At 36.1% G+C, this 12989-nt stretch overlaps 1 protein-coding gene across 1 annotated transcript in view; it reads right to left on the bottom strand.

The window, feature by feature from the left end:
• Positions 1–720: 720 nt before the first annotated feature.
• The window catches only part of PTAR1 (protein prenyltransferase alpha subunit repeat containing 1), a 36833-nt gene continuing 24564 nt past the window's right edge, over positions 721–12989 (bottom strand). Inside the window, exons 6-7 of the mRNA XM_035558547.2 lie at positions 11640–11956; positions 721–10252 (exon numbers count right to left, since the gene is read on the bottom strand). Of these exons, the coding sequence (XP_035414440.1) occupies positions 9904–10252; positions 11640–11956 (666 nt within the window). The 3' untranslated portion in view covers positions 721–9903. The remainder of the gene's footprint in view (positions 10253–11639; positions 11957–12989) is intronic.

Genomic DNA, 12989 nt, shown 5'->3' with positions numbered 1-12989 from the left:
TATTTACATAATTAGAAAGTTTACAAAAATAATGAGTATACCCTCAAGCACCTTTCCAGCCAGACCAGATTAGGGGTCATCTGTGTTCTCTTCATCAGGGAGTTCCATAAAATTTGTGCAGCAAATTTTATATTCTAAAGGCAATCAACTGGGATCAACGTAATGCAGTTCTATATTACAGCTATCTTGTCTCTGAATGAAGCAAAGCGTATTTTGAACATAAAAAGGCAGATACCTAGTTTCAAGATTTTAAGCTCTCTGAAATTTATTCAATTATAAAAGCATTTAAAAAAGGGAAGCACTTCAGTAAACAGCATGCTGAAACTTGTAGATGTTACAGTAACACGAACTTCATTCAGCTGCCCAGGTTCATTAAACTCTAAACAGTATATCCAGATGTCTATTGTCAAAATCAAATTTCTTAACACGTCCTACTACTGTGCATCTTCATCCTTTCATAAACTAAGCTCAAACAAAATATGTAAGAATGCAACTGAAAAAGCCTTACTCGTTGATGCTCAAATAGACAATAAATTAAATCAGCTGACATCATATAAATTCATGGAAGATGGTGCAGTTCCTGTTAAAAGAAGCTTATCACCAAAAAGAGAGAAGCAGTAAGTAGGAAGGGTATCTGTTAACAATGATATTCAACTCCACAGTAAATACACTGTCACAGAAAACAGTTTTTAGGAGATGAAAACTTTATTTAAAAATTGCCAACATGTAACAAAAACAATTTTACACTATTTTCCATTTTCTACAGAAATACAATAACTTACAGCTGTGCTTAGTACATTCTATCATTAATACATATAAAAACAAGTCTGCTGATAAATAAGTGAAAAAAAAAATCCATTTATCACCACCACCACTAAAATTGTACCTGTAAATTTTGGAAGACATCTGCATAGAATGGTTAGGGCTCTAGGGAAGTTCTTTTTTTTTTAAAATATATTTTGTACTACTAGAATATGTAAAAATATAATTAACATGCAATAGAAAATATTCAAGATAAACAAGGTAAAACCCAGTGTGCACAACTGGAAAGCGATGTTAGGATGTCCTCCTATGTTTCTAACTAGACACCAGAGATCTGAACATTTTATATGGTGGAATTTCAACTTCCCTTTACAGCAAAGCTAGGTTTATAACAATGAAAATCTGTGTCTGGCTAGGTTCCACTGGAGAAGGATTAAAAAGAGGAAAAGATCTAGTACTAGATAACAACAAATAATTCTAGAACATCTCAAATCAACATTAAGTAGATGCATTTTAAAAAGTAAATTTGTTACCTAATTATAAGCATCTGTGAGATGACAGTGTGACAAATGTGCAGTTTATTGTTGCACCATAAACGTATACAGCACACTTTGAGAACAGTAAAACTTAAGCCATCCACTATTTATTAAGACTTTCTTCCTTCAGTGTTGCGCCAATTAGTACAGGTCACCTAAAAGCTTACCATTTGTCCCTAAGAATTTTGCATACACGGTCACTGACCTATACGCGTATCTTGATATGCAATACCTCCTAGAACTCTTTATGTGTTACTGTGTTAGCACACAGGTATAAAGTATGAAACTTTTTTCAACTACAAAACCAGAAAAGTTTTCCTAGCTCTTGATACCTGGGTAGTAGCCATGTTTGTTTCTAGCTGCCCTTTTAAACCGATAATAGTCCAGAACCTGAACAGTTTTTCCTCAACCACAGCACTAATGAATATACATTACCCTAACAGCTTTTATTTGTGAAGTCATAAATATGACGATCTGAAGTCACTTACAATCCATCACAGTAATTATGTCAAAGCTACCATGCGGTGACTGATGCCCTCTCTGCAGTATGGCCTGATTCTTTGCCAGTGAAATCAGAGGGGATTTTGTCACTCATTTTAACAGAAGTAAAAATGGTCTCTTCTACCTCGTAATCAATGACAAGATGCACAGGAACAGCACAAAGCTGTGCCAGGGGAGGATCAGACTGGACATGAGGAAAAATTTCTTTACCGCAAGGGTGGTCAAACACTGAAACAGGCTTCCTGGAGAGGTGGCTGATTCTCCTGTAGTGTTCAAGAGTCATTTGGACAATGCCCTCTTTAATACAACCTAACTTTTGGTTAGCCCTGAAGTGGTTGGGCAGCTGGACTTGGTGATCTTTGTAGGTCCCTTCTAACTGAACTACTCTGTTCTGTTCTATTCTAAAATCAAGCATGCAAACTGGCAACAAACTACTATATCCTGCAAATCGTTTCTGTGAAATGACTCTAAAGGTTTTATTACTTGCTCATACTAAACCTTCTGATCTAATGAAACCCCAAATTAAGTGAACCAAAATTGTACATATCTGCTCAGGGCTTCCTATAAATCCCTTCTGCCTTCCCACCCCATCAATAAGATAAACTGAAAGAAACATATATGAGCAGAAAATGCCCCTGCTTTAAATTTTGAATTTAAAATGATAAGCAGTATTTTCAATAATGCCTTGTGATTTCAGGTGCTCATTTTAGAACATTTGGAATGAATGGCATTGTCTAGGTGAAAAGAGTAAAGGTGCTAGCATTTTGAAAAAAAAAAAAAAAAAAAAAAAGGAGCCCCGTAAGAGAGATATTTCAAATCCAGTAGTTCAAAACCAGAAGGCATTCAAAATGATGAGTAACTTAAAGAATTTTTGATGTGACTTTTTTTTTTTTATCATAAGGACAATATGAGAAAACACTGAAAATAACGTACCGAAAGAACTATTTGATGTCTGTAATTCAAATATCAATTTCAGTTGCCAGCCTGTGTCTCACATCCTCTTTCTAGTCTCCTCTGATGCTAAAGCAGTTCATCAAAAATGTGCCTTTTTCCTCCTGGGGCGCTCTTGTAAGCTATCTGGCAAGTAGGACACCAACTGAACACTCCCCAGTCCTCCCAGTCTGCAGAACCTTGCCAGTTCTTTCACTGTCTCAAACATTAGCTATAAGCACTTGGAACAAACACCACCACGAATAATTTGGTCTGTGGATGTGCACGTTTGCCCAAGGATCACGAAAGGAAGGAAGACGAACCCACAGAGGGGAAGAGAGATCTTGCTGCTTTCAGAAAACCTTGACACTGGCAATTATCTTTCTAGAATCAGAGACTTAAGACAGGTCTTCCATGGAAGAGTTCTATTCATAGATCATCAGCATTACACAAAAATAGCCATAGGTGGGAGATTTTGCCTTTTTTTTTTTTTTTTTTTTTTTTTACAGGACGGTACATGAACACAGCTCTGCTGCCATTCATCCACCTGTACATATACACATGCTTACTGTGGGAGAATAAATATCGATAATTTGTTCCCAGATCTCTACTAATAAAAAAAAAATCCCTGAAAATAATTAATTCTATAACAAAGTAGGACCAGTGAAAAATGAACTTTATCCTGTAGAACATTGTTCATTTATTGGATTACTTTCCAGTGTTTTACTGTTCTCTTATTCTTTCTGCTACAAAACTTACCATTTATCTAATTTATCAACACTGGAAATCAAAAAATTTACAATGGTCACAAATGTGCATCTGAGAATTTTTTATAGAAAAATATTGCAAAATAGTGTTTAAAAACAACTGTTTTTCCTAATATGAAAGCTGTGAGAATTAAATGCTTTTTCACATATCTTGATAAAATAAACATTTTGCCCTACGTAGAATAGTATTTTGATGTACATGAGAGTGCTACAAAATTAGTGCTTAATGGCATACTTAAATACTGTAGTGCTATCACTATCATGAATCTTAATGCTACTTAAAACCATTTAAGACATCCACTATTTTTTATTACATGAAGTTAAACAATACATTCCCAAACACATTTTACAAGATAGCTACCCAGTTTTAAATGTAGACACTTCAAAAAAGAACTGGAACAAAAGGGAATTAACATAGTAGGTATAAACATATTTTATCTTATTAAAAAAAAAATTTTGGTACCTTGCATCATTTATGTGACTTTTCAACAGGTAATAACGTAATCTATACTCTGCTTAAAACAAACAACAGAAAGAAGAAGAACAACAAAAAACACACCAAACTTATCTATTCATTCTACATAGCCATTCATTCAGGGAATCATAATGTATTAGTGACATACCAATTCCAAAAGGAACATACAGGAATACCTCATCCAAGAAAAGCTCTTTGTTTCACCATAATTACATTCTATTCAGAACATGTCCTGTGAACAAAATACACACCTCCTTTTTGCTGTGGGCTCTTCCCCACCTCCACCTATATAGAAGCATTAGCAGCAGGTTTAAGATGGTGCAGAAAAAGATGCTTAATAAACTAGACTTCAGGTAAGAGTTCCGCTCTTCAGAATAGAATCATAGAATCATTTAGGTTGGAAGATCATCTAGTCCAACCTTTGAGTATTTACATCATCAATAAACATATGCCAGCTACCAACAACTAAAAGCATTGTTAATTCTAATATTGGCTCCTAACAAGTTTTTAAAAAAAACAACTGAGATACGTAGCATGTCAACACAGATACAGAGTAAAAAGCTTACCATCATTACAACTATGCCCATGTGAGATACTCAGCTGTACACTGAATAGCCTACTGAATTGTACCAGGAAATTTAGAGAAGAAACACAGCAACTCCCAGGAGATTCCTGCAAGACTACAACAGTAATTTAAGATACAGAATAAAAATATGATGTAGATGAGATGGTAAGGTACAGTATTAGTGTGTGGGTAGATATAAAACACTACACCAGACAAAAAATGTTAAAAGCCGGTTACTACATGTTTAGCATTTAGGTTTTATTTTTAAATCAATAATTATAAACTGTAAAAATGTACCCTAATTCACTATGATTGACTATGCCCTGAGAAGTAACATTACACACTAAGTAAAAGCCACTAGAAAGTGTCAGGTTTATACTTGAAAAGCATAAACTGTCTACAAGAAATTTCTTGGAAGCACATATTTCCTCCATTTTTTTTTTAGCAATACATCGCTTTTTCAGAGGAAAAGACTAATGAAAGTTTATGCTAATTCTAGTTTTCCCAAATTTAACTACAACCTGAAGCATCTACCACCGCACATTTTTTTTTTTTTTTTTTCCTTCAACACCCCTCCCAACACACCCTTAAACTGTTCTGGGGAAACTAGATGGCTTCATAGATAAAGCTTTTCACCTCTGAAAGAGGGTTTAGGCCTGGCATGTGGTTTCCGAAAAAACTGAGCCTGATTAACTCCCGTTAAGGACATTAATCAGAGCACTTTTTGGGAGGTAGACAGAGTTATTTAAACATGAAATGAGGCCACCTCACCAATGCTTTGCTACATTCTTCTTTTGCTGGTTGGAAGAATAGACAAGAAGTTCTGAAGGAAACATACCTCTGAACACATGGCAAAAAAGAAGGAAAATTTTCTTAGACAGGGACACTGACCTTCCTTTGAAACTAACTTGAGTGTTAAGTGCATTTGAGAATAGGTGATTTATCCCCTCTTATATCTAACATTAAAAAATAGTAAGTTCCAATTGTAAAGAACTCTTATCCCCAAATGAATACAAGACAAACATACATTTAAAAGTCACATCTACATTTCACTTCACTGCTTGATTTCCATAATTGCTCTAGAACATACAACCCAACAGTTGTGGTTTTTTTTTGTCCCTACACTAGAGTGCAAAGGTTCACTTTCTACCAAATACAAATAAAATCTAAGGATCATTACTCCCTCACTGAAGGCAAAACAAAGCAAAAAGCCTTGTCCAAAAATTCAGTCCATCAAATCTCTGAAGACTCACTGCTTACATTATTCTGTGGTAGTCACATTTTGTTCATTGTATTATGTTATTCTGAAAAAGCATGCTTGCCGAGTCTGGCTAGACAGACAAGCTTCTCCAAGATCCTTTGTTTCTGCTCATCAATATTAGACAATACTGCTTAAAAATTAATTATCTACTTAGTAAAAAATTCAATCCTATCCGTAAAGACTAGCTACATATTCTAGTGAAGTAGGACTAGCACAAAACTAGAAATGCCAGAAATTTTGACTGTAGAACAGATTCTAAGCTTTCTTACCATATTATCACTTTGCTTATTTGTCTTAACATAAGTTCTATATAAGTTAATTAAACTGTGTAAACTATTTACTTTTCCCCATATTTAAATGACACAAGGATTTGATTGTATAAAGAATGTAAGAAGTCAACAAAACTCTAATATGCAGGTTTAAGTAGATTAACAAATATTAATCAGAGCAGCTATAGTGATGTGCTCCAACATCAACATTATACAGGTTTATTGTAGCTATTTTTAATGCTGCACGTTGCTCCAGTGACTGTAACACACAAGATACCAAATGCCAGTGAAATAACAGCTAATGTATGTAGCAGCAGCAAATTCAACCCATTAAAACCGTGATTCCTTCCATTCTAATTTCTGCAGTTTCAAATTACATTTGTTCCTCAAAACCCTTTCTTTCTAGCACAAATAAATTTCTACAAGGATTAATCCAGTGAACAAAAAGAATGTGCATCAATGCAAGTGACCTACTACAGTAGAAGATAAGTTCAGTAAAGATGCTGAATTCTATATGAAGATGTTTAAAGATGTACAAGGTTTGATTTTATAACTGAAGGAACTTACAACAGAGAGTTAGAGCCTTGTATTCTGCAGTTTCTGTTGGACATTTTCTCCATGAAATAGAGAAGATTGACATTAAAATGCTCTGACCTCTGAAATACAAAGTGACTGAAATGCATTATCTGAAGGATCCTTACACAGTAACCTCCCTTCATGTTAACTGCCAATGCCCTGAAGCTACTTTTCTTGCTGTAAGTCATGCCCAAATGGGACTCTGAACTAATATTGAATGTCTAAATAGGTGTGTTCCAAAGATCATAGTTCCAGAACATTATATCATTGTGAGTTTAATACAATTTGCTCTAAGTATCTCTTCATTCATTTCATGTAAGAGGCTTCAAGACACTGACAACAAGAAATAATTTAGTTATCTATTTTATTCATCCCTATAACTTACATTGTTACAGTGAAAAAAATTAAAGCCTTTTTTTTTTGTCAGCTTACTGTTTGCATGTCTTTCCAAATGGAAAACATGACTTGTTTCAATCAAATTCATTTCCATTGTTTACTTTTCTGTGTGGCAGTCTATTCTGAAAACATTTCTAAAAGCAGCAATTCTCGTTGGATAAAAAAAAAAAAAAAAAAGGAATTTTTCCATCGGGTATAGGTTTTAAAAATTCACACTTTGGATTCGTTCTACAGTCACCAGTGTTCTGTGCAAGTAATAAAATATGAGCACCATCTCTAATCAGAGCTCTCAGAACATCTTCCAAGCACAAAAGCACAATGAAACTCTATTCAGTTATGTAGGACCAAATCTTGTCTTCATATAAGCATGCATAACTCCTGCTGACAAAAATAGGAACTGCACACATTCATTTGAGGGCAGTTGTTTGATCCTAAGTGTTTATGTCACGAAGACTGTCAAATTCAATAGCACAGTACTTCCATGATTTAGCTCCAGGAAAGCCAAGACTCCAGATTATAGTCTGGAAGAAATATAGTATGGGTTTCAAGTCAGGCTCTGGCATAAATCTTGCAAGTTCCTCTAAAAGCCTCAATCACTCCAGTGCAAGAAGGGAGCATTTCTTCCCTCCCACAGTTTCAGAAACATTTCTTATCCTGCTCCCACTTCTCAGTCTTCTGTCTGCTTCTGTTCTTCTTATGAGGAGGTAATTTTTGCAAAGGTAAACAAAGAAAATGCAACTAAGTTACTGTCTAACTAACCAAGGACCACAAATATGGTCCTTAATAGACTGCCAAATGATGTCACACTTTCCAAGTTCATACTAGTCGTTAATGGGATATCTGTAATCAAGCTGACCCAGGCTACTGCACATGCCTTAGTGTATCTTTCATATGCAAAACATATTGTATCTTCTGGGATGGGTGTAACTTCTTGCTAGAGTTGGGTTGACTCTAGTTTGTACCTGAATGTACCCACTTTTCAGTGGTCACACAGAAAACATCTTATGACCTAATAATCCTCTCAAGCCATTCCCACACCCCTTTCACACATCAGCTACATTATTCTGCAACTAAAACCATCAACCAAGATGGCATCTCAGATCAACTCAAAACAAACAGCCATAATCTCCCTACCTTTACAGAGGAAAGTGTAGGCTGACAGAGACAAAGCTTTGCCATGCAGATCCTCAAGCCTAAGTCAGATGTATCTAGGTACTACAAACAGAAGAGCACATATTTAGAAATGTCTCTGTTTGCTACTTTGTGGCTGAAATGGATTATGAACATCCTCTCTAAGACGAGACGAGGTCAATTTTTATTCTGAAATGCATGAGTAACCTCTATCCACCAAATTATTTAGGACTGTTCGAATTCCACATCTCAAGTGCCTTTTTTCTTTTCAGGTGATAACGTTTTTGAGCAGGCTACCTATCTTTCAGTCCCTCGTTCGTGCTCTCTCTCTCTGCCCAACAGAAACAGCAGCTTAAAACTTATTGTAGTCAGGAGGCACTTTGGGCAGGAGAAATATACAGCAATTTTGGCGAAGACTCTAGCTTAAAAAATCTAATACCCTCAGTGAATATTCTCTGTTTGGAACAGAGGCAATGTTGCCATTGTACAAACCTCTACAGTTGTACAATATTTCTCCCCTTAAAAATCCCTTATATAGACAACTCCTAAAGAAACAACAAAATAAACCATTCATGTTTAATTCCACCAGAACGGAAATGTATATCAAATCCCCTTAAAATTTATAGTTATGTAAACAGAGGTCCTATGGTTGGAGAAGTGCAATGAAAGAGGGTTCCAAAGGGGGGGGAAAAAAAAAAAAAAAAAAACAGAAACAAAACAAACCACTGAAGCCCTGCAGACGAACAAAAGTGAAGAGACAGCTCCCTCCTGCTGTCTTTTTTTGAATTGTATAGTCTCAACAACCAGTCAGCAGAATTACTTTTTAGTCCACCATCTTTTGGATTTGTATGGTGTTGGTTGAGTACAAGTTATCAATTTGTGACTTAGCAGGCTGATATTCTGTAGTGTACGTAATACATTCAGAAATGTATATCAAGTGTCATTAATTCTGGATTGTTGAGGTAAAATAAATAAATAAATACAAAGCAGGAAATGAAGGTAAAGAAGTCTGTTCTATGAAAAATATTTCCAAATATAGCTCTGACTGTGTGTGTGTGCTTGTGACGGAAAATAGTTCATTTTCATGCATCTGCTTTTCAGAATTTCAATTTCATATACTTTCTTATCAAACTCGTGACAACTAATAGGGGAAAAAAGTAACAATAATAAAAGATATGACTCCAACACCATTATTTCCTCAAGGAAGAAACACTGCAGTCTGGTGTTCTGCCAAAGGTAGCTAATACAAAAGTAATAGCACTCACTGAATATAGTCTGAATCCAATACAGTTTTAGCATGATCCAGTATAGTAGAGAGGAAAAACCTGGAAACAGGTTAAGCTGGTACTGACAAATCCTCTTATTCTTTTTCCAGACACTCTGTTTCAAAAGCAGACTTTTTTTTTTCTTAAAAGCCACATGATTCAGAGTCCACCTTAATGCAGAAGTTAAAAAATAAGACAATGGCATGGTAGGAAGCTGGCACACAGGTAGAAAAAGAGTGACTTCTTAAAAGGTTAAAGGACAACAAACTATATTTGCTTAGTAAAAAGGTATGCCAGTTCTTTAATAAATAAAGTGACAAACTTCTACTCTGAGTATCAATTTTAGGACTGACCATTAAAAGAGTGAGAAACACATGGTTAGCTAACACTTGCAATGAAGACATGCGTTTGTGTCTGAAAAGAGAATATTGCACTAAAAGAACAACCCTGAAGGCTTTAAACACTTCCTTCACTGACCTAAAAAAGTAACTAGCCATTTCCTATAAGCAGTAGCAAACCTGGCTTGGTCCGCATCTCTGCAAGTTGATAAAACTTTATCAACGAACCGGTATTCTGTTTCTGGCCCAACAGAGTCCTGCAAAGGACCACGCTTCAGCCGTTTTGTTTCTTGAGTATAACCTTGTTTGCTGCTGGATTCACTCAAACCATCAACATCCATAGCTTGTGCCACGTGACGTGTTGCAGGACAGGGGTGTGAATTATGAAAAGCTTCATCACTGCTGTCCACAGATGACACAACCGCACTCAGAAGAGGAAGTCTGTTGCCTAGGTGGTGCTGAAGGTAGAACACACGCCTTCTTCAGAGGAAAAGAAAGAAAGAAAAAGAAAAAAAAAGTCATACACTGAAAACAATATGCTCTTGCACCACTTTATTTGCCACCCCACCACATTTCTCCACAAACACACAGGAAAGCTGCTTATTGAAAGCAGAAAGAGTGTGATAACCTCAAGCTGAATGACTGTAAAGGAACCATTGTACTTTTCTATGCCTATCTCAGTAATAAAATTTGCATTACCATCCCGCAAGTCATTCCTCATGCACCGTCAAAGGACATGTAAAGTTCACCTCTTTCCCTTGCAAATAGGTGTCACTGCACAAAATCTGCTGTCACAGTCAGACTGTACAAAACAAGCTCATCTGAGGCATCGTGCATTAAGTAACTTTATGCAGGAATGAAGATAAAGAGCACAGGCAATGGAAAGGGACACATGCCTGTGTTGTAGCTGTGCCAAAGCTGAACAAAAAGACAGCTTCTGTATCTCCAGAATTATTTTAATCTAGGAACTTCACAGACATCCATCATGTACAGATTCTCATATCTTGTCAGATCTCACTGTTAGAGGGCCCAACTCTTTATCAAACTGTAGAAATTTCAACACAGCCTCTCTGTTCAGCCTAGACAAGACTTGTTGAAGAAACCAGCAGAAATTTAACTATGGAAAGCAACTGTTGCATGCATATAATTGCATGTATGTAGCAGCTGGTCTCCCTCAAACCCCACAAATGATCTTCTGTTATCACTAAACAGTAGGAATACAATCCTGTAAACAACCGATCTTGGATTTTAAGAAAAATAAGGGATATTGTACTTAGGAAGGGTACCAGATCAACTCATACAGCATATATATCTTTAGCTCTCATTACTGTAACAGCACACATACACCCTGTGCAATTTTGCCACTGTGCTTTCCAAGTAAGCCAAGCCTGCTAGGTAACACAGCGCAGATAAAAACTAAAATGATACATATTCATTCATTTTGCTTAGCATATAAAAAAAAGTCTCAGCGTCACTTCGGCAAACCTGCTGTTACCTTGTTAGGCATATACACATGGCTAGCAAAGCAGAAGTTTTCTGCAGATGATCCTTCAGCCATCTTTTGCTTCATCTTTTGCCCTTTATACCTTTTGTGTATGATAAGACCAGTTAATAGCATCTTGGGTCTTTTGCACAAACTATACAGACAGGCAGAGCTTATGCCAACAAGAAATTTAACCCAATCAAATTTTCCACTCGAGAGATTTGATTATTCTCCTGAATGTTTTCCAAAGGCTCAAGACATGGTAGCTTAGAAATCTTCTATTGAGTGGTACCTTTTAAAGTCAGAAAAACTACTTGTCTGGAAATATCAGGCAAGGAACAGCCCAACAATCAGAAAGATACTCTGTCGACAAAGTCCTCTTACCTATGACACCACAAGGTTTCATGCCCTGGGTAAGTGTCAATCAGATCAGTGCAGAGATCCAACTCCTCCTCTAAATAGTGGGGGATATCCACACTCTGCTCCTCCGCACAGGCAGCTTCTGCGCCTTCACCTTCTTCCTCCTTTTGAAGACTAGGGTTTTGCTCATTCACCATTTGATTTCGTACCAGTGTATTATCATCATTCACAGTTCTGCTTATCAAGGATTTGAGTAAGAACTGGCGATAATGAAATCCACTGTGGTCTGAGACATGCATGGATACCCAATATTTAGTGGAAGTAAGTTCATCAAGGAGAATCTGAAACAAAAAGCAGCAACAGTCATCAACCAGTATAAAAGAGGAATTTATCACCATTGCTTCTGTGTTGAGGGCAACCCTCTCTTCTGGTGTTTTCATAGATTATTGTCAGTGTGGTTTAAGAACAAACACAGAAAAATGTGTTTAATTTAAGAACAAACACAGAAAAATGTTTAGTTTAAGAACAAACACAGAAAAACAAAATAACCACAGAATCTTTTCCCTTGTGTGCTGACAGGTATTCCCCTAAAGAAATTATACTTATTTCAAACTCTGACAAGATAGGTGTCACAGCAACCCACAGGATCAGGAAAACAAAGAAATAAACAACAACAAAAAAGAAAACAACAACAACAAAACTCTTATGACAAGAAATAAGCAGTTGTTAAAACCTCAAAATGGCTAGGAATAAATACTAGGTAGAGGGTACATCAAACTACATGGATATTATTCATTAGAATTATTTTATTTTTGCCTAGTGAACGATGGGTATTTGAGATTAAAAAAGGAAAAAAGATTCAAACTAATTTACACTTCAGTTTTTCAAAACAGAATGCTGACCACTAACGTGTTCTAAAACGTAGAGCTTATGAAATAGAAGACTATTTGTCTATAATTAAGATGCTTGACTTGGTGAAGTCACAGACAGGCTTTCAAAAGAACTTAAATTAATGACTGCAACTGTTCTGATAACATAGCTAACACCTAAGAATTTTAATTTGTGGACTTTTTTTCATTTCTAGGTAGGTGAGTCTGACTACTGGACAAAGCTTCTTTCACTTTATTTTCTCTTATTAGAAGAAATGATTACATACTTGCCTTGCATTGCTCCCTCTCTGGAATTTAAACTCTCAAAGAACTTAAAGCTGTACCTTTTTCACTTACTTTTGAAGAACTGTATATAACCTTACTGGTTTATCTAGCCTTAAACACTCTTTCTAAGCTACCTCCACCATTTGAGAGGGCTGACTGATGCAAAGCAGGTTGCACAGGCACAAGTCTGTCTTTTTCCTCATGCAGCACAAGAGGCACA

Source organism: Cygnus atratus, chromosome Z, assembly GCF_013377495.2.
Source record: "Cygnus atratus isolate AKBS03 ecotype Queensland, Australia chromosome Z, CAtr_DNAZoo_HiC_assembly, whole genome shotgun sequence".
NCBI classification, from domain to species: Eukaryota; Metazoa; Chordata; class Aves; order Anseriformes; family Anatidae; genus Cygnus; species Cygnus atratus.
The sequence above is the reverse complement of the archived record's forward strand: the minus strand, read 5'-3'. Positions and strand labels throughout refer to the sequence as shown.